Source organism: Macrobrachium nipponense, chromosome 1 (assembly GCF_015104395.2).
Source record: "Macrobrachium nipponense isolate FS-2020 chromosome 1, ASM1510439v2, whole genome shotgun sequence".
Taxonomy (NCBI): Eukaryota; Metazoa; Arthropoda; class Malacostraca; order Decapoda; family Palaemonidae; genus Macrobrachium; species Macrobrachium nipponense.
Window position 1 is genome coordinate 184522931 of NC_087200.1, and position 19828 is coordinate 184542758.

At 41.3% G+C, this 19828-nt stretch overlaps 1 protein-coding gene across 2 annotated transcripts in view; it reads right to left on the reverse strand.

The window, feature by feature from the left end:
• Nucleotides 1-12610: 12610 nt before the first annotated feature.
• LOC135219914 (eukaryotic peptide chain release factor GTP-binding subunit ERF3A-like) overlaps nucleotides 12611-19828 on the reverse strand; it is a 69440-nt gene continuing 62222 nt past the window's right edge. For both annotated transcript variants that reach the window (XM_064257129.1, XM_064257130.1), the window contains exon 10: nucleotides 12611-14636. In XM_064257129.1, coding sequence (XP_064113199.1) covers nucleotides 14593-14636 — 44 coding nt within the window. In that variant the 3' untranslated portion in view covers nucleotides 12611-14592. The remainder of the gene's footprint in view (nucleotides 14637-19828) is intronic.

A 19828-nucleotide genomic window follows, 5' to 3' on the forward strand; every position in this document is an offset into this window, starting at 1 on the left:
ACACCAATCACAGTATGCTGACCACTTTCCTTGGTATACTGCCGCAGATGATTTTCTGATATTTCCTGCCATCTGAGTTGCTGCTTTTTGCAAAAACCCTCTTGCTTGGAGGAGATACTTGACAGTCTCCACCCGTGAAACGATAGGGACTTCACAGACTGGTGGTACCTCTCCATGTGCGGCTGACATAGGAGGTTGCTCCATGGGGGTAACTCTCTCGGCATGTCTATTAGGAGTTCGGCCATAAAGGAGCTACCAGGGTCATTTTGAGTTTCTGAGACCGCATTACCCTGTTCAGAACCTGACGGATTAGACAAAATGGAGGAAATGCATACACGTCCAGATTGTCCCAAGGGTGTTGTAGCGCATCTGCTGCTACTGCCTCTACGTCTGGGACTACCGAACAATACACTTCCAACTTTTTGTTGTACCTGGTTGCGAATAGGTCTATGATCGGCCTTTCCCACAACATGAGCATCCTGTCCACTACCTGTTGGTGCAAGGACCACTCCGTTCCCAGTATCTGATCCCTGCGGCTCAACTTGTCGGCCACTATGTTTCTTTTTCCGGGAATATATCTGGCCCTAATGTCTACTAGGTTCTCTACAGCCCACTGATGAAGTCGAACTGTCATCACATGTAACTGTTGAGAAACTAGGCCTCCTTGTTTGTTTATATAAGCTACTACTGTGGTGTTGTCTGACATCAATACCACTGAATGTCCCTTCACTCTCTCCCTGAATTCCTGTAGAGCTAGAAACGCTACTTTTAACTCAAGCACGTTTATATGGAGTTCTCTGTCCTCGCAACTCCATTTTGCCGACACCATCAACTCCTCCATATGGGCTCCCCAGCCTTCTAGTGAAGTATCTGAGAACAGCAAGAGGTCAGGGGAGGGTTGTTGAAGGGGGACACCCACTGTCAGATTGTCATTGTTCACCCACCACAGCAAGTCTTTCCTCACTTCTGCCGAAAAGGGAATTTGCTCGTACAGGTGATCTACTATTGGTGACCAAAATTCCTTCATCCTCCATTGTAGAGATCGAAGGTGTAGCCTCCCTTGTGGTACTAGCTTCTCCAAGGAAGTTAGGATTCCCAGTACTACCTGCCACTGCCTTGCTGGCTGTGTTTGTTTTCCCAGAAAGGCATTCACCACTTCTTTGCATTTCTCTATTCTCTGGTCTGTCGGGAATACTTTGGCTTTTATCGTGTCTATAACCATTCCCAGATACTCCAAACGTTGACTTCGATCCAACTGCAACTTCTCCTGATTTATCACAATACCTAGACTGTGACAAAACTGCAGGAGGGTCGCCCTGTCCCTGAGTAATTTCTCTCTGGACTTCGCTATCACCAACCAATCGTCTAGATATCTTATTAGCCTGATCCTCTGAGCATGCGCCCACGTCGACACGAGAGTGAACACTTTTGTAAAAACTTGAGGAGACGTTGTCAATCCAAAGCACAGGACTTTGAATTTGAAAGCTTTCTCTGCAAGACTGAAGCGAAGAAATTTCCCTGAAGACTGATGGACTGGTATCTGAAAGTATGCGTCCTTCAGATCGATTGTCGGCATAAAGTGCTTGATCCTGACTGCTTGTAGAACTGTTTTTGTAGTTTCCATTTTGAAACTGGTTTTTCTTATAAACAGATTCAGAATTGAGAGGTCTATTACTGTCCTCCACTCCCCGTTGGCTTTGGGTAGCAGGAAAATCCTGCTGTAAAAGCCCTTTGACGGAATGGATACTTGTTCCACAGCCCCTTTTTCCATCATCTTCTTCACTTCCTCTTGCAGAATAATGGCCTTCTGAGATTCCTGAGCATAAGCGAGGTGAGGTAATGGCTGTTCTGTCAGGGGCGGAGTTACCTCGAACGGAATCAAATACCCGACCCTGAGATCATCCACCACCCACTGCTCTGCTCCCAGTTCCTGCCACACCTTCCAGTGATTTGCCAGGCAACCCCCCACTGGTGTGGCCGAGTGATGAGAGGCGCCCATCCTATCTTCTTGAGCCTCTCCCTCTTCCCCTACTCCCCCTTCCTCTGTTGTTTCTATCGTGAAAGGGCCGATGAACTAACCTCTTTGGAGAAGATTGTTTTGTTGCTCTATTAGGGATGTTATGTCTCACTGTCTTCTTCCGAGGTATTTGCATAGAGGTAGCTTGACTGTTAAGACGTTTTCCTAACTGGCTGCTGTACCAATCTATCGTTAGTGTCCATCCTTCTTCTATCTATAGCCTCTTCCAGTATGACCTCTGGCAACAGCAATTGCGACTCAAAGATATCCCCATTCCTCATCACTAACAGGGAATCCAAATCAACAGTGCAGCTTAGTCTAGCCAACGCTGCATCTCTCCTCATTAACAGGATACTTGCCCAAACATTGGCACTTAAGTTAGTCAAGTATGCAATCGCTTTGGAACCTGATTGTAGTAATCTAATGAACAATGATTCATCCACTACCTTTCTTGTCAATTCTAAGGATGCAATCTTCGCCACTGCTGTCGACCAAAGATCTAACCAAGAGGCAGTCTGAAAGACAGAAGAAGCTGTTGCTTCTAACGTAGCAGCCTCTTGGTAAGTCATCGAAGGGCACTCCATTTTAACCTGATCTAAGGTTAATCCAGGACTTAACCTTACCACATTAGAGTTCACTTTCCTAGACAGCAAAGGGACCGTCGGTGTCGTATAATATTTCCTTTGTTTCATCATTGGAGGAGGAATAAATTTAAATGATCTATTAGATCTTAAGGAATTATCTCTTCCTGCAATCTGTGCGTTTACGTGTTGTAAAACAGAGACCGCATGACTCAAACAAGGCAATTCATACGACACCTTGGTATCCTTTTTCAATCCAAATACCATGTCAATTCCCGGAGGAAGCATACTGGCAGATGTTTCTGTCTTCTCCGAAAGGTCATTGCTTGATGAATCAAATCAATCACCTCCGCATACGAGGCCAGAAACTCTTGGTTTTCTTCTTCCTCCGGCTCTAACATACTGTGCTCCGCCACAGGGGATGTTATCTCACCCCTATCCTCTGACAAATGGCCGGGAATTTCGCGGCCCCCTGCCCCTACGGCCACGGCCTCTTTGATCTCCGATGGCCGCCGCCGGCTTGATCCCGAATAGTCAGCAGGGGAACGAGAACGCCTCACTCTTTCTCTGCTCACGGATCTAGAGCGTGAATCTCGTCTAGACCTCCAAGATGAAGGCTCCCTTGAAACTGAGATAACTTCGTCTCTATTAGGATTGCTATCGTTTCCAACGAGCGTCGGAGAATTCGGCCTCGATCTTTCATTCAGGCAGACAACGCCTTCCACCAACGTATCAAGAGATTGCCAACTCTCTATTCTTCATTCTTTTAATAGGAGCCTTATCATCCTTTGTCCTTATTTTAAACGGCCTTACGGGCGAAACTGGAACCTGCATTCTATTCTTTGCTGCACTTTTCGCCGCCAACGTTGATTTTGCCCGCGGTATCGTAGTCTTTGTAATCTGTACTGGCAACTACACCTCGGCCGCTAGTCCATCGCCCGTCGCCTCTCTCGCTCGTTCGGACTCTTGCAAACGGCTTCATCCGCTAGCTTTGTACCTACCAGCCACTGACTTCCCAACTTTCCTGCTGACTGGGATACGACAGTCCTGGTCTGAAGATGAAGAAGAATTCACTCTTCTCCTCTTAGCCCAGGGATCAGTCACAAAATCCCGAATCCTCCAACGCTTGACTGGCGCTCGCTGTAACGTCATCGAACTTAGCGATGACGCCGAACTAGAGGAAGAAGACGAAGAAGAAGATGAATCACGCCTTTTCTTTTTGTCTTTCTTAGCCATTCTCTTCTCTATATCCTGTAATTTCTTCATTACAGTGTGTACTGCCGAGTCAGAAAGCGTATTTGAGTCCGGGTGCAGCGAAGTAGACCGAGAAGCAGTAGTCTGTGACGTCATTGCGTCTACCATATTGGTGTGTGACGTATGTTGTGACGTCACCAATCTTGTAGGGAGAGACTGTGCGGCTTCTGCTGGCATCCGCACGTTTGCCGCCAAACTACCCCTCACGTTCTGTATCGCCGTAAACATAGAATTTGATGGCGTAGCCGCGGCATTATTTCCCATGAACTACAAGCCAAGGGGATGAGGGACATTCAGCGCTGCCGGACCCTGCTGGAATCGTGACACCATATAATGCGACAGCAAATCCTCCAAGGTTGGTAGGCCTAGCGCTGCCCACGTACCTTCTATCCTATGCGCTTCGGGAGCCAGCACCTGGAACAAAGATGGCGATGCCCCCCCCCCCCCCCCTGCTGGTAACAAAGGAGCGTACATATTATGCATAAAATTACCAAAAACCCCTCCTGAAGTTTCCGATAACGAATCACTAGGAGAAACCGAAGGGGTATGGGACAAATCAAAAGCAGGTGGCGAAACATATGGAGCTGTCTAATTTATTGCTGATACAAAAGCAGCCGGTAAGGTTTGGTCATCCAAAGATGGCGTCACCTTCCTTTTGTACTGGCCTTTCTCATAAAACTTTTTCCACTGTTCCATCGACCAACCCCGACAAACAGAACATGGATTAGTAATCGTACATACGTTTTCCCTGCACCTACTACACGTGTGATGAGGATCTGTCGACACCGAAGTTAGGAATCTAGAACATGGAAAGCCACTGACTGCGGGGCATTTCGTTTGTCTCCTCTTCGAACCGACAGAAGATCCCGATGGTGAAGCGAAAATTTCCATCTTACCACTTATACGCTCTTACTGATCACATACAGTAAACGTCTTATCTTAAAGGCGGTAGGAATATAACTGATGGGTCACAGGACGCCGAGGGCATTCTGGGTATACATGCCCCGTGACCTGGTATAGATGCCAATAGTCCCTGGATCTCACAAGTGTAATTTTAATTCTACCGGTTTCCAGCTTGGCAAAAGAAAATCCTAATGTTAAGACCAAAGGTTTGTTCTGTATATGAACAAATCAGTATTCTATGAAACAACTGACCAGTATTTCAGAATCTAAGATATATATGAATATCATAGTCAGTCTTCTTGGTTTCTACACAGTGTCATAGTTCATTGCCTTCGAGGAAGATAAGAATATATGTTCTACTAACAAACCAATGTATCCACTTTTGTAGGCTTATCATTCCTCTCCCCCTTGCTGAGGAGAGGAATGTCTTGTTACTGCTACTTCACTCACCTGCATCTTGTCCATTCCAGCTTATGATGGTAGTCTCTTCTTACTGCCCGAAGTAAAGGAGAAATAAATTTGAAAAGGAGAGACCATTATCTCGTCCATTTCACATTCATACCATCATCTTAGACAAGATACTGACTGACCCGCCAGGGGTACTGGATGATTTACACAATTTGTTGAGCACCCACCAAACGACCCAACGACCTCTACGCAACATCTTTTATGTATAGGAAATTGAAAGTGGTTTGTCGTAACAATGAACCAACTCTCAAAATTCAATGAACAGACGCCTTCTTAAATTACTCACTGCGAGTTCATTCCTCTAAACGTCACGGGTTCTTGCCTTCCCGCCGTCATCAAACTCTCTCGTTTCGGGCACTTCTTTCCTGACTCGGCCTGTCTCAACAAAAAGTCTTCGTCAAACAACATGAAAAGTAAAATGGTCTGACAGAGCCTTCCCATTAAACGTCCAATGAACTGTGGGTAAAATAATTTATGTAGAACATGAAAATGGTTCGATACAGTCACAAACCAACCTTCACGATCATTTTAACGGATATGTTCTTAATTGCCAGAAAGGCACGTATTCTTCTGATGACCTTCCCTTCTATATGACCCAAATTGGTACAAACTTGACAACAAGGAGTAGGCTTGACTAATCACTTCAAATAATAAAAATACATGGAAATTTCTGACCACTCTTCCTCCGTTTGGCTTGTGTTCACTTAACGTCTACCACATTTACATTCTAGGAGATGGTTATTATTAATAGGGGTTAGTTTTTCCAGACCTCTGAGTCTCAAGTAGACTCTTCTCGGGCTGGTTATTCTAGGAGATGGAGTTCTTTAGATAACCACGGGGTACTTTGACAAGTCAAAGCCGGCCCTCCTGAAGGTCTCTAACACAAACCCATGCCGTACTGAGCGTGACAAAAACAGAGGCATAACTGTCATCATGACCTGTGATACATTGGCTCATTATCCTGGATACTGAGGCAAATTGGAAACTATTGTACCCAATTACTTTTGAATCTACGTCAAAAACCTGGCTATTGAGTACTCCCACTTCACCAAGGTCAGAGGGAAAACAGTTTCCCTGGTCAGTTTCCTGTAACATGACTGACATATGGGCTCGGTGGTACCCCAGTGAGTCTACTCTGATACAGAGTGTTTTCACGTAGTAGATCTGAGTTTCTTTTGTGCACAAGCCAGTTCAATGCTCTTGAGTCATCTGATGATTACTCAGTGTGGAGTGATATTCACATACAGATGACCCAATCACCAGTCAAATGTGTATCCCCATACAGGTAGCTACAGACTTTCCTCTGTTCTAACAGCTCCACAGGATTTTTCTCTACTGACAGAATGCCTTTAATGGACAGAAACCTCCTCTATAAAGGCAGTCACGGCCAAAAGCTCATTTTGTATATGCGAGACGAAGAACTCTGAAGTCGTCTTACATCCGAGCTGATGCTCTGCACCCAAACTCTTATAACTGTTAGTTTGAAAAAGGATACTGGGCAAACTCCAGACCAGAGATAATTCTACATATCGGTGGTGCCCCTTCCCCACACGAAGCTGGTAGAGAAGATTGTGCTAAGATAAACCTTATCAGTCACTCATCTTGGGGTCCTCCTCAATTACTGGAATCCCTCCCTCTGTTCAGGATGTGATAGAAAGGGTAGAATGGTGGGCTTGCATAACCTCCAGGTTGTTCCGAGTATCCCGAATGGAATCCTCAGCCTGCTCAAATAGCAAGAACCTTGTAGTAGACAGGTCTTCAAGTATACGGATGATATCATAGGAAAGCCCAAAGGAGTGTCGTATGATAATATATTCTACTCAGACACGGTCTAATTATCCTACTGTCCAAGAAATTAACCTGTTAACAGGACAGGGCTTATTCTGCAAAAGGAATGTTAGTTTCCAACCGCGAAACATCCTGTGGTGATCTGTTACAATGTATGGACATAATGTTCAATATGTTACCGCCCAAAAGAGAAACCCTATACTGCCAGAAACCACTATGGTGCTATTCTCAAGCAACCTAACACAGAATTGTAACAACCTAAGCAACCAGAATTGTACCCAACCTCAAGCTCTTGAAGAAGGGAAATTCTCAACCTTCCTTTTCCAGAACTCATGAAGTTTAATAACCTGCTTCAGTCAACTGAAGCTCGAACACGCTAGGCTAGGTTCATGACTTCATGTCTTCAATACTTAGAAACTAGGCCAGGATGGAAGAGACTCATTCGAAGGTGCAAGGTTAGCCTAAACTAAGTAGGTATGGCCAAGTTCAAACTAGTTAGCTTATTTTAAGTTGGCAAGACCAGGCTCACACTGGCTTGGCTAGGTTAATTCTTCCACCAAGTAGGCTAGGCTAACTCCTCCATCACTTCGGCCAAGCTAAGTTGATCAGTAGAATTACGTTAACTAGTCTTGGCTAGGATAGACTAGCTTATTCTAGAAACTCAACGACTTAGGTTAGGGTAAAGTTGTCCAAGAAACTTTGGACTATATACTATATACGCTAGGCCAAAACCACAACCACGGTCCACCTGCTAGGCCGAGGTGGTAAAAGTGTTCCAAATGGGTAGCCTAGGTGCTAGTCTGTGCTCTGCTATGCCAAGAACTTTACTAGCCGGACCAAGTTAAGATAGTAAAGGCATGTTCAAGTAGCAAGGCCATGCTAAGTAATCAACCCATTGTTAGGCTAAGTTGACATGTATGCTGGAACTAGCTAACCCAGGAGTTAGGCTAAGCCAACTAAGAACTGCACCACTCAGACTAAGCTAAGACAGTAAATGCAGGTTTGAAAGCTAAGACCTCAACCACTTGATAGGTTAAATTGGTACGTGTGCTCGAACTATGGTACATGTATGCCCGAACCAGTTAGTTCGAGCAGTCTAAGCTAAGAACTACAACTCAGATTAAACTAAGATAGTAGTGGCAGATTCGGACTAGCTGGGGTAGGCTATGAATTTACCCACTTGTTAAGCTAAAAGGTATGACTCGATTAGCTGGGCTATAGCATCCTAGGTTACGAGTGTACTACTTAGGCTTGGCTACCTAAAATAGTGAAAGAAGTAGTTCCACCTCCTTTCGACTTGAAGTTTTCTTCATGGCCCATACTCCAGAAACTCACTCAATGAGTGGGCCTGAATCTTAGTTTATGGGATACCTATTGCAACCAATTCTACTCCCAACAAAAAATCGCCTTGTACAATCAGAAACTGAAACTTGTTTCATGAGTTATCAATAAGAGGAATGGTTCCACAGTACTTTACTACAAAGGAACCAACCTATCAACTAACTATAACTACTTGTCTAGGAACAGAAGCGTTTGGTCAACATTCTTATAGGAACAAACCAGATTATACCAAAAAGTATATAAAATAATTGAATTCTTCTTACCTGTAAAGGTTTGAAGTTTTGGGTCACCCCAAAGTCTATTAAGTCCCACAATGCAGACTATGTGATAACTAGATGAATCCATTGACTGGTTGTGATGGGTGCCAACGTTGGTAGACAGCAGGTGAATGTGACTGATGCACCTTCACTTCTCTTAGAACGTAAATGAGAGGGTGGCACATCTCATTAACCAATGTGTGGACCTTACGGCCGTCAATCATTGCAAGCATCGTAAAACTACGACTGTTCTCGTCTTCATGATAACTAGCACTGTTGCCATTTGGTTTGTGTTTACCTTCCAAACTTAGGATAAGGCTTACACAAAACCGTGGAAATAAGTGAATTTAGCTTATCTATTTGTGATATATATACAAATATGAGAGAAATTTTATCATTATTGCATTACTATGACATCTAGAATTCATGGAAACAGTTTGTAAAGGCATTGACGTATGTACAAAGTTCCACTAAATTGGCAACGATGATAACCAGTCCCCATAGTTCTTACGAACAATTTCTACGCCCGTCACTGTTTACACAGTCTCCACGACCGTCGTAGTCCTTTACGGCCGTCATTGTCCTTATGGCCATCATATTCCTCACAGCTGTCATAGTTCATACGTTCGTCAAAATTCTCATGGTCTTCACAGTACTCATGGCAATCATTGCTCTCATGGTCGTCATAGTTCTTGCAGTCATTATAGCTTTCATGACAGTCATAGTTCTTAAATCCGTCGTGTTTCTTACATCAGTCATAGCTCCACGGCCGTCTTGGTTTTCACAACCATGGCTATCACTGAACTGTTGACAACCTAAACGGCAACCGTCGAGTAGACTGAGCTAATAACTACTGCTTAAGCTTTCTTCTTTGGAGGGATGCGAGTCCCCGGCTCAAAGACTAAGAAATAATTCTTCACCACTTGGCACTGGGATCTGTTAGCATACCCTTATTCCAAAATTTAACTGGAGCATGCACCAGCATTGCCACTTATCCTACGAGAAAATTCAAATTTCTCTATAATGAAAGCGTAATTATATTGATGCCACTGAAGACGAGAGGTTGGCAGCAGTAGGCTTTCATTTGTTCGTATGGTGTTTTTACGTTGCATGGAACCAGCGGTTATTCAGCAACGGGACAAACTGCTTTACGTGACTTCCGAACCACGTAGAGAGTGAACTTCTATCACCAGAAATACACATCTCTCACTGCTCCATGGAATGCCCGAGAATCGAACTTGCAACCACCGAGGTGGAACGCAAACACCATACCAACCACGCCACTGAGGCGCCAGTAGGCTGTCGTGACATGATGACTGCCCCCATTTTGATAGCAGTTTTGGTTCTGACGTCATTACGCTTAATGGAAGCTTGAGGTTGTTGATGGTACTCTTGCTGCCAAGACCAAGAGACCCTAAATGCTGTGGCATTGTTACTTTTACAAGGATGTGACAGTCTTGGCTCGAAGATGTAGAAGAAATTATTCTTCTCCTCTTGCACTGAGGATGTCACGAAGTCCCTGATTCAAGCATTCTCCAACTCTTCACAGCCGCACTAGACCAAGCTTCCATGTCACTTGTTTGACATTTACAACTACTACTTGTGCTTTTTTATAATAGGGATGCAACAGTCCTGGCTTGATGGAGAAGAAACTTCTCCTCTTGGCCCGAGGATCAGCCACAAAGTCCCTATTCTCCAATGATTGGCAGGAGAACCCACTGGTGTTGTCACTGAAGCTTGTCGACGCCTAAGCAGGAGACAGAGGAAAGACTTGCATCTTTTCCTCTAGTATGTTTGTTATTTCTCATAACGCTTGCAATTTCTTTCAAAAAATGTGCGTGTCACCAAATCCAAAAGCGTAGTTGTAAAGTACGCTCGTACATCAAAGAAGCAAAAATGGAAGCATGTCTCCGTGTAGGCCGCAACTGTGACGTGACGTCATGGCAGGCGCCATGTTTGTGATGTCACCGAGCATCTTGAATGTGACGCCCGCACCAGACAGGAAGCGCAAGGCTGTTGTTATTCCTGTAGGCATAGCAACCAAACTTAAAGCTAAGGTGTTGTACCATCTGCTTCTCTACAGATGTCGATGCATTTGACCGCCATTCAGTGCATATCAGGGTAGAAGGGACATCCATAGCGAGGGACCCTGGAGGGAAGCACGACATCATATAGCAAACCAACTGCCTTCTTGGATTGGTACCCTGCTAGGCCTAAAGCTGATCGCACACCCCCAACAACTCTGCCTACATATCTGGAATGAAAACAAAATGGCGATGCACACCCCTCCCTGCAGGTAAAGGAGCACAATTAGTCAAATTTACTTCTCAAAGCACCTCCTGATACATCCAAGCTTTAGATTCATAGACAAGCCATATGGTATATGTGAAAATCCAAAGTACAGGCAGCGAATTAACTGTATCTGAACAGTTTCTGCACCTATGACCTACTACATGATGTGTACTCCTACGCCAAAAACTTCAAAGATAATATCCGGGCATTTATATGCTGCTTGTGGTATCCAGGAAATCTTGAAGCATGAGAAGGAAGGCTCCATGTTCACCATAGCGCCCGGAATTTCAAAGATTCAAAACAACAGGGGGCAAACTAATCCGGCTTTAAAAGGACGGAAGCAAAGCATGTACTCTTAAAGGCAGTAAGAAAATAACCAACAGGATCATGAGCTAGAGGGGAATGTGGGTGGTTCCACTTGACTCGTGACCAAGCACAGATGCCAATAGTCCATTGCATACACAATTTTTTAACTTTACAGTTTCCAGCTGGCGCTAAGTTATTTATCCTAATGTTAAGACCAAAAGTTTGTTTCGTATATGAACAATTAGCATATTTTTACGTCTTGGAAAAAAGGGGCTTCACACAGGGTTGGAAATATAACTTTCAATTCTCCATGAATGGTACAGAAAAAGTTTAGGAATTTTTCTTTCATAACCATACCATGTGCATTTGATCATTTCCCACTTTTCCAGTGATGTGCCTTTCTTTTAAATTGGCCAACCTTAAAGTCTGCTTGGTATTCGGGTATTGTTTATATAATCAGCCTGGTTTGTAAGGGGTTAAAAATTTTTTATCAATAGTTAAATCTCATTCAAAATATTTTCTATATAGTTGGTCTTGTTTGTTGTTCTCAACTATTCCTTGGCAAAATTAATACAGCAGTTAAGGCTGTTCCCAATGGATCCCTGCAGAGCATGATTTTTGAGTTGAGGCAAGGAGAATGAGGCGACCCCAAATTAAAAGTATTATGGACACTAAATATGCAGGTCATACAATTTCTTTGGCCTCAAGGCTAAACACAAATGAGACGGCCGTTTTTAAGTAGCAGAAGTAAAAACTTTGCAAGTCTGAAAATTTTTCACAAATATTGTTGTCTTGCCTGATGGCCACAAAAATTTTTACTATTGAATTTTACTGGCTAGTGAGAAAAGGTTTTTTGATTAAACTCCTTGACTGGGAAACAAAAGTTGGACAACTTAGATAGCTAAATTCTCCAGATGTTAACTTGACACACAAGTCATAATTATCTTTCCTAAGATGGCCAAATTGTTCATAAATTATGCTCGTCACTATCTATTAGGTCTAACTGACTATAATCCACTTCTAATTAGACCTGTCCTTTACTATATACAACACTCTATGAACAATATTTCTAGATTAAAAATTTGAATTTCTAGAAAAAAAATTTGACAATATTAAGGCTTTTGAGTGTTAAAAATGTTGAGATGCCTTACACACAGTTAACATTAAGACATCACTTCAGATAAAGCCTGTTCATTGCTTCCTGTAAAGAATGTCATCTTCACAGGTCTGGTAATACTGGAAGCTCACTTTGCCTGAATAATTGTACACTGTATGCTGATCTACAAAAGTTGGATGTGGCCTCTCAAGCCCAGTAATGTTTGTGTGCTTTATAGTCAAGAGTACTTGAAAAGTTAGTGTAAATATTAAGTATAACTGCCGAGTGTCTAAATTAACATTCTAAGTATCGATAAATAAAATTTATTAGTCCATTAAAAATTCTTAAATTATCCACCACAGAATCTTCAAAATACAAGCAGGAATATGTGAAACAAAATACATTTAAATTATATTTACATTAAAATTTCTGGGAAAATATCAATGCACTGGGATTTGATTCCTATAGCCACAGGTTTCAAAGGTTAATGTAAAGATCTGATGACTGAATTATTCAAGGTGTGCTTGTGTACAATTAATTTTTCACTATTAAATTTTAGCATCAAGGGTTAATCCTAAAACAATTTCTTAAGACATGGTGTAGGTGCTAATGTTACACATACTCAAAACATTAGAACAAGAGACAGGATCACAAAAACAAAGTGTATCACCCTCCACTTCCTGTATATTTCCTGTATATTCAAAAATGCATTGAGACAGGAATAACCATGAAAATAGTCTTTAGGTTATTGAAAAAAATTTAAACCACAATATATAAATAACTTTATACAAGGGCTACGGACAGCTCTTGGAATACAAAAAATTGTTCACATTAACCTAATAATTTTTCCTTAATAAGCCTATTAAACTGCATAAACAAAAAAATACAATATTGAACAATTCCATTCTAAACAGAATGAACTATGCTAGCTCAAATTCAACAAAAGACAGAAAACAACTTTAGCAGAATTTAACAAGCCATGATAGATGCAGAAAAGAGCAAGGCACCCAGTCCACTCCATAGCACCAGTACTTTCTATAGTCCCACTCCAGAGGGTCAAAGGCTATTAAAAATAAAAGAGGGAAATAATTTCAATTATACAAAAAGCTATGGAGTTCTGGAGCCCACGAGACAGCAGTAGCACTGGGCTCAAACTGCATATATACTACAGCAGACCAAACCATTCCTCCCCTGAACAAGCAGTACTGCAATCGGCCCTTTCACCAATTGGGCAGCTGCATGAATTAAAGGACACCGAGAACTCCAAACAGGAGAACCTGTAATTAAATTAAGCCACTGCATGTTAACACTAAAACGTGCAACAATACGCACAGGAGAGGAAAGGAAAGGTTCACACATTAAGTGTAAAGTGCTATGTTATCACATATGAAGGAATTCCCACTGCCTTTAATGAATTTTTCGTCCTCTGAGATGATAGGGGTTATATCCATTCCTGAATTAAAGGAAAACAGAAAATGGGGAAGATTTAATAGCAGTGACCTGCAATGCCATATCTGCATGAAGCAGTAACCTGCAAAGTATTTCAGGAATATAAATTTTTGTATTAGGTTTCAATACAAATTGGAAAAAACCTGTTATTTTTTTCTTTAGCAAGGCCATCATATCTTCGTTAAGACTTTGGAGCTCAAATGTGTTATGCTATAACAGTGTGACTGGGAGGAGGGGGCAGCACACTTCCTGAGGTAAGGTGCAACTTAATCTTCGTGTGCCTGCTCCAAATGCACACTACTAACTCTTGATACATTCAGATCTTCCAACACCTCCTATTCATTGCTTAACATAGTCCTACCCATAAATATACTGTATAAAGTTTTATCACTTTGTAATATGCATAAAAAAACATATATAAGCTATTGTAGGAAACCTCTTTGCATAAGAGATGTCTGAAAGAAAGGACAATCCAGTGATTGCCGCCCACCAATAATTTTTTTTCTTCTCTCCAAACCTGTCATGTTGTGGCGTAGGAATAACACACACACACACACGAGAGAGGATTTGTCTTTGCTTAGGGTTGAGCTTGGCAGGTTGAGGGAAAAAAAAAAAGTAAGGTGGAGATTCTGGCAGGATAACCACACTTTGATTTTTTATGTATATCAGATGATTGATAGAGGTGGACACATCATGCGAGTCTTCAGTAATGTGATTCTTCTGTCTTCATTGGCTCTATAATATGTACAAGGAGCTTACGGAGAAACATCCATTTCCCCAGGAGACTATCGCATAAATCCTCGTGTGCAGTTTTCCAGTGAAGGCTCGCCGGTGCAATATTTACTCCACCACCTTTAAAACTTTTCCAATGGCAATGGTCTTTCCTGAAATTCAAGAAATAATTAATGAAAGCTATATATGATACTGCTCTAAATGTACAATTCCGTGAAAGTGAAAGTGAAGTGTTTAGTAAATACAAAAAGCTACTGTTAAAAACCCTCAAAGCTATACAATTTGTAAAGTGCGAGCAAATTCATACTTTTAAGCTTGCACAAAAATAAAGAAAACATTCAAAAATATTTCAGCTAACCTTACATCTCCCACTCCCAATGGTTTATTTTTTAATGTAATTCAAATTTACAGCAGTTTTTCTCCTCATCAAACTAGTTTATGGGTGCTGGATACAAACATTTAGATCCTCTAAATTACATCAACTTTCTTTCTGAGCTGATGGAAATTAAAAATAAATAAATAAATAAATAAAATAAAAAAAGCTAAGACAAATATTTGAAGATTTAAAAAAGAAACTCAAAATTGTTTCAAGACCATGAATTTCATCAATACTAAATCACCCTTAAAACAGAGGTCAAGAGAGCTGGAGATAAACTAGTACAGGACTTTGTAAAACAACAATTTTTAAAAGTATAATTTGTATTTTTCATAACACACAAACCTGAGGTCTTTCTAAAGGAATTACCTTCAGCACAACCTGGAGCAGGCTATTCTACAGAAGGTTGTACCACCTACCTTCGCACTCACGTAACCACTTGCCTTATAGCCCAGGCAATAGAATGACAGGTTGCTAAGGATGCGTAGTTTATGTAGAAGAGGATCTGAGTAGACTTCCTAACTGACTGGAGGTTCACCTCACTTAGGACTTTTTCCTGGTCTTGCAGTCAAGCAGGGGAATCCAGTGCCATGCCTCTGATCAGGCAAACAAAATTGTGCTCGACTGTTCGACTTCTGGGCTTTTCAAGGCGATGGGTTTGAAAGCAACATTACTCCAAAAAGGCTTGGAAGAATATTGTGTTGGAGACAATAAAGCTAAGACAAGTAACAAGTTAGTTTTATTGTACATCTCCCTCTCCTCTTGCAAGAGAGAGGGTACGATTTGGTTCTAATAGATCATAACATAAAAAAACTGAAACCTGCATGTGTCCCACCAAAAGTAAGTCTGCCCACCACTAGAGGAAGGTATGAGAAGGAGAAAGGAGGGAGGCCAGTCACGGAAACACACTTTCACCTGGTTGGTGGCACTTAGTTGTGAAAATCAAGCCCTACACTAATGGTTCCCCTGGAAGACCTAGAGTCTAAGTCTAGAGGTTGATTTTGAAAGTCTTCCTGTTCTCCCCCAAACCTGAAAAAGTTGGAATATTAGTGACTGCCTCCCTTTGCCTTGGGGGAGAAAGCTCCCCCCTTGGAATAAATGGAGGAAGCCCTCGAGAGAATGATACCAACCCCATGCAAACCCCCCTTTGTCAAAGCACCAGGGGAATGTGAAGGAGTGCTTCTCTCCTACATGAAGAAACAGCCAAACAAAATCGCATGGGAAGAGACAACGAACTACATGGCACCATAGGAGAATACTCCTCTGAGGACAGTTGAGCAGTCTTCTTGGATTTCCTCTTCCCAGAGAACCTCATCCACTGCTCTGGGGACCTCTCACTACACTCGGGACAAGTATTATTCATAGAACACACGCTTGCAGCATTTTGGAGTACCCGTGTGCAGATCTACATCAAAGGGTGAGAAAAAGCAATTGCATCATCGTTCTCCCACACCCAGGCAAAAGTGGCTAAGCTTCAATGATTCGTGGATTTACATGCTTTCAAATCCAAAAAGAACAGATATACCACAAACGTTTAGTCACAACATAAAGGAAGGAAAAAACCAGGATGAAGTGACCGCAGAAAAGCCAAGAAGTAATATTGTGTCCATGCTCAATGAAGGCCATAAGGCACACGGTTACAAGACTCAGCCAAGGGAGGTGGTGAGGGTACCCCTCACCTCTCCCACCAGTAGTGAAACTACCTAACAATCTTGTGGTGTAGAATAGGCTGCTCCAGCGTGTGCTGAAATTAATTCCTGTGTACAGACCAATGGTTTATATAAGTGTAGGAACAATAAAATGTTTAGGGACAGCTTCTCAAGGGAAAACTGCAAAACTGTTTCCACTGAAATACTTGCAAGAAATAATTCAAAAGCCAAATCCTTTTCTTAGTTGCTTAACTAATGAAGGCTTATTAATTACTACTCCTATTAAATCTAAAAAGGTTTATGAGTATTACTCTTTCACCCCTTTCCCTAAATGTGTTGTAAATCATACTTTAGTAGTGGATACTGAATATACAGAACTTCTCATTCAGGAAGATGCACATTCATATCGAAGAGGTTAAAGAAACCTTACACAAATGCATTATACATTTTAACTACACTATTGGCAATGCAAATCAATTAAATACAATTCATAATCCCCAAACATCTTGTTCATACAAAATAAAGATATCCATTCATGCTGATTTAAGAATTGAGATAACATGGGAAAATACATTTATATCCACAACCATAACAGGGGAAACCTTTTGAATTGAATATGAATATGTCACATATGCAAAAGATGGTAATTAGATGATACCCACGGATGTGAACTGAATACCAAGGATATGTTTATCCCAAAAACAAAAATGAAAATGGAGGAGCATGCTTTCAAGTTTTTAAACAAACCCTTCAAGATTCCAAGTTTATCAGTATAATAGAAACAACAAGGTACCCAGTTCAGGATGGCCCAAAATTACACTACTTTCTGCTTAACTGTGGAGACATAGATAGATAGGTCTCCCCTCTAAATTTATCAAATTCTTCGCACTTTTTTGGATTCGCTTGTCACTACAAAGCCTTAAGATCCAAGTGCAAGATATATGAAGAAATTATGGTGTCCGGTAGCAGAAAATGAACCCAGGTCCGATAATCACAACGAGATCACAATGCAGACCTGATCATGAGAATGATAAAAATCTATTGCCTCACATACATACATACACCTGTTGTTTTCAGATATACTTATTAAGGCTGGAATAGACCAATCCTCAGCATCCTAGCCAAAAGGGCAATAGTTTTAATTACTTTTTCAGCTGAAATATACTATGTACTATATGTGAAATCTTCTGGTCACTCTTTACCAGATACATATGTATTTGTGAGTCACAATGCCCTCTTAACTTTTCTCATTATTTGCACTTTTTCAGATTTGCCAGTCACGACAAAGCCTTAAGATTCATGTGCAAGATATATGAAAAAATTTTGATGTCCGGTAGCAGGAAACGAACCTTTGTCCCATAATCACAATGAGGTCACGTTGCTGACCTAACCACGAGAAGGATCAAGTCTATTGCCTCTCATACATATATATACCTGTCGTTTTCAGACATACTTATTAGAGCTGGAATACACCCATCCTCACCACTGTAGCCAAGTGGGCAATTGTTTTTATTACTTTTTTGGCTGAAATATAATATATATGTAGAATCTACTAGTCACTTTTTACCAGATACATATGTAATTTTAATAGTCACAATGCCCTCTTAACTCCTCATATTCTTCACCCTTTTTTGGACTCACTTAACCCCCACAGGCCAGGTATCGTACATATATGATCACATATACCTTTGGGCAGTAGACTGGTATCATACATATACGATCAAGATTTAGTGCAATACAGTTTGAACAAATTTTACAGGAAAAAATGTTCCTAATTCCATTGACAACTCTTCAGATCACCCTATGTGAGCGAGCTGAGAAGCCCTCAGTCTTGCTCGAGGTGGTAAAGCAAATTCCCATCCAAGGATGCATCGTAAATATTTTACAATAAAAATGTTAGGAATTTGTTCCCGGTTTTATTTCTGATCTTTTATATTGTTTGTGCTTTCATTTCAATTTGGGAGGAAAGAAAAAAAAAAAAAAAAAACTGCTTGACTTCGTAAAAGAGGCCCGCAAAAGGTGGGACATAATTCACTTACAACTTCCCATGGAAGGTCCAGACATTTTGTTTTTTTTCTTCTGATAGCATGTGAATATATGTATCTTCCTCTTTCCATTGATGTTTTTTTTTTTCTTTTAAATTGGCCATCCTTAAATTTAGCCCGGCCATGGGTGTAATCATTAGCGTATATTAGACCAGATTGTGGGGGTTAAGATCCAAGTGCAAGATATATGCAGAAATTATGAGGCAATAGACTTATCCTTCTCTTGATCAGGTCAGCAATGTGACCTCACTGTGATTATGGGACCCAGGTTTGTTTCCTGCTTCTGAATATTTATTCATTGCCATGCACAGGCAGGTTAAATGATTTATATTTTTTAAAGAAAATGTAAGTAAAGGCATTTGGGTCACTAGGATCACAACACAAGAAACATCATAAATGACACTCCCTGACAATCAGCAATTCGCTACACAGGGCACCCTCACAGCCTACTCTGCCTTAATATCCTGCCATTGTATTTCCTTTGTTTCCCCGTGTGTGTAGTTAGGATTCCTAAGGTCGCTTGCAAGAAAGTTCACGGCATATAGCCAGAGAAAAAACATTGTCGGTCGGTCTTTTCCGACCCACCTCCCCTCCCCCCACCAAGAGGCCTTTAGATGTGTAAATCGGATCCATCCTCACTGCCGCCTAGTATTAAATTCAGTTTGGCTCGACATAAAGACATTTTCCAGATAAAAGGTACAATGAAAATTGTTATTGTCTGACACACATATTCTATATATACTCCTTAATTTGCTCTCATATTCATTCACAACCTCTTTCAGAGTCCACATGAAGTGGTATAATCTCACTTGTGTAAAGCCACTCAGTTGTGTTAACCAGTTTGCATTTTAGTTTCTTTTGAGTGTTTTCCCTCTCAGCCTTAAGCATTCCCAAGTTAACCATGTTATTTGGCAATCCACTGACAGTACATTTGTATTACAGAATAGGTGACTGAAAAGTTGTGTGTAAACTGTTATCCATGGTGCTCTTCTCCCAATCTTCTCTGTGAGAAGAATCAAGATTCTACATCTGAAGAAACATTTTAATTGTAACCTTGTTACACGGTTCCGTTTAATCTTTGTCTAATTTTAGATATTCTTAAACAGAGTTCCTACCACAGTATCAGTTATTTCTCTCTCTCTGCATTGTGGATGATAATTTTAGTACAAGTTACAGTAGTGTAATATCCTTTAACAAAATGGGAGAAACAAATGTATAACAAGTGTGTTTCAGCACAATACCAGTTGTGTGCTCTCTCTCTTTCAGCACTGCAT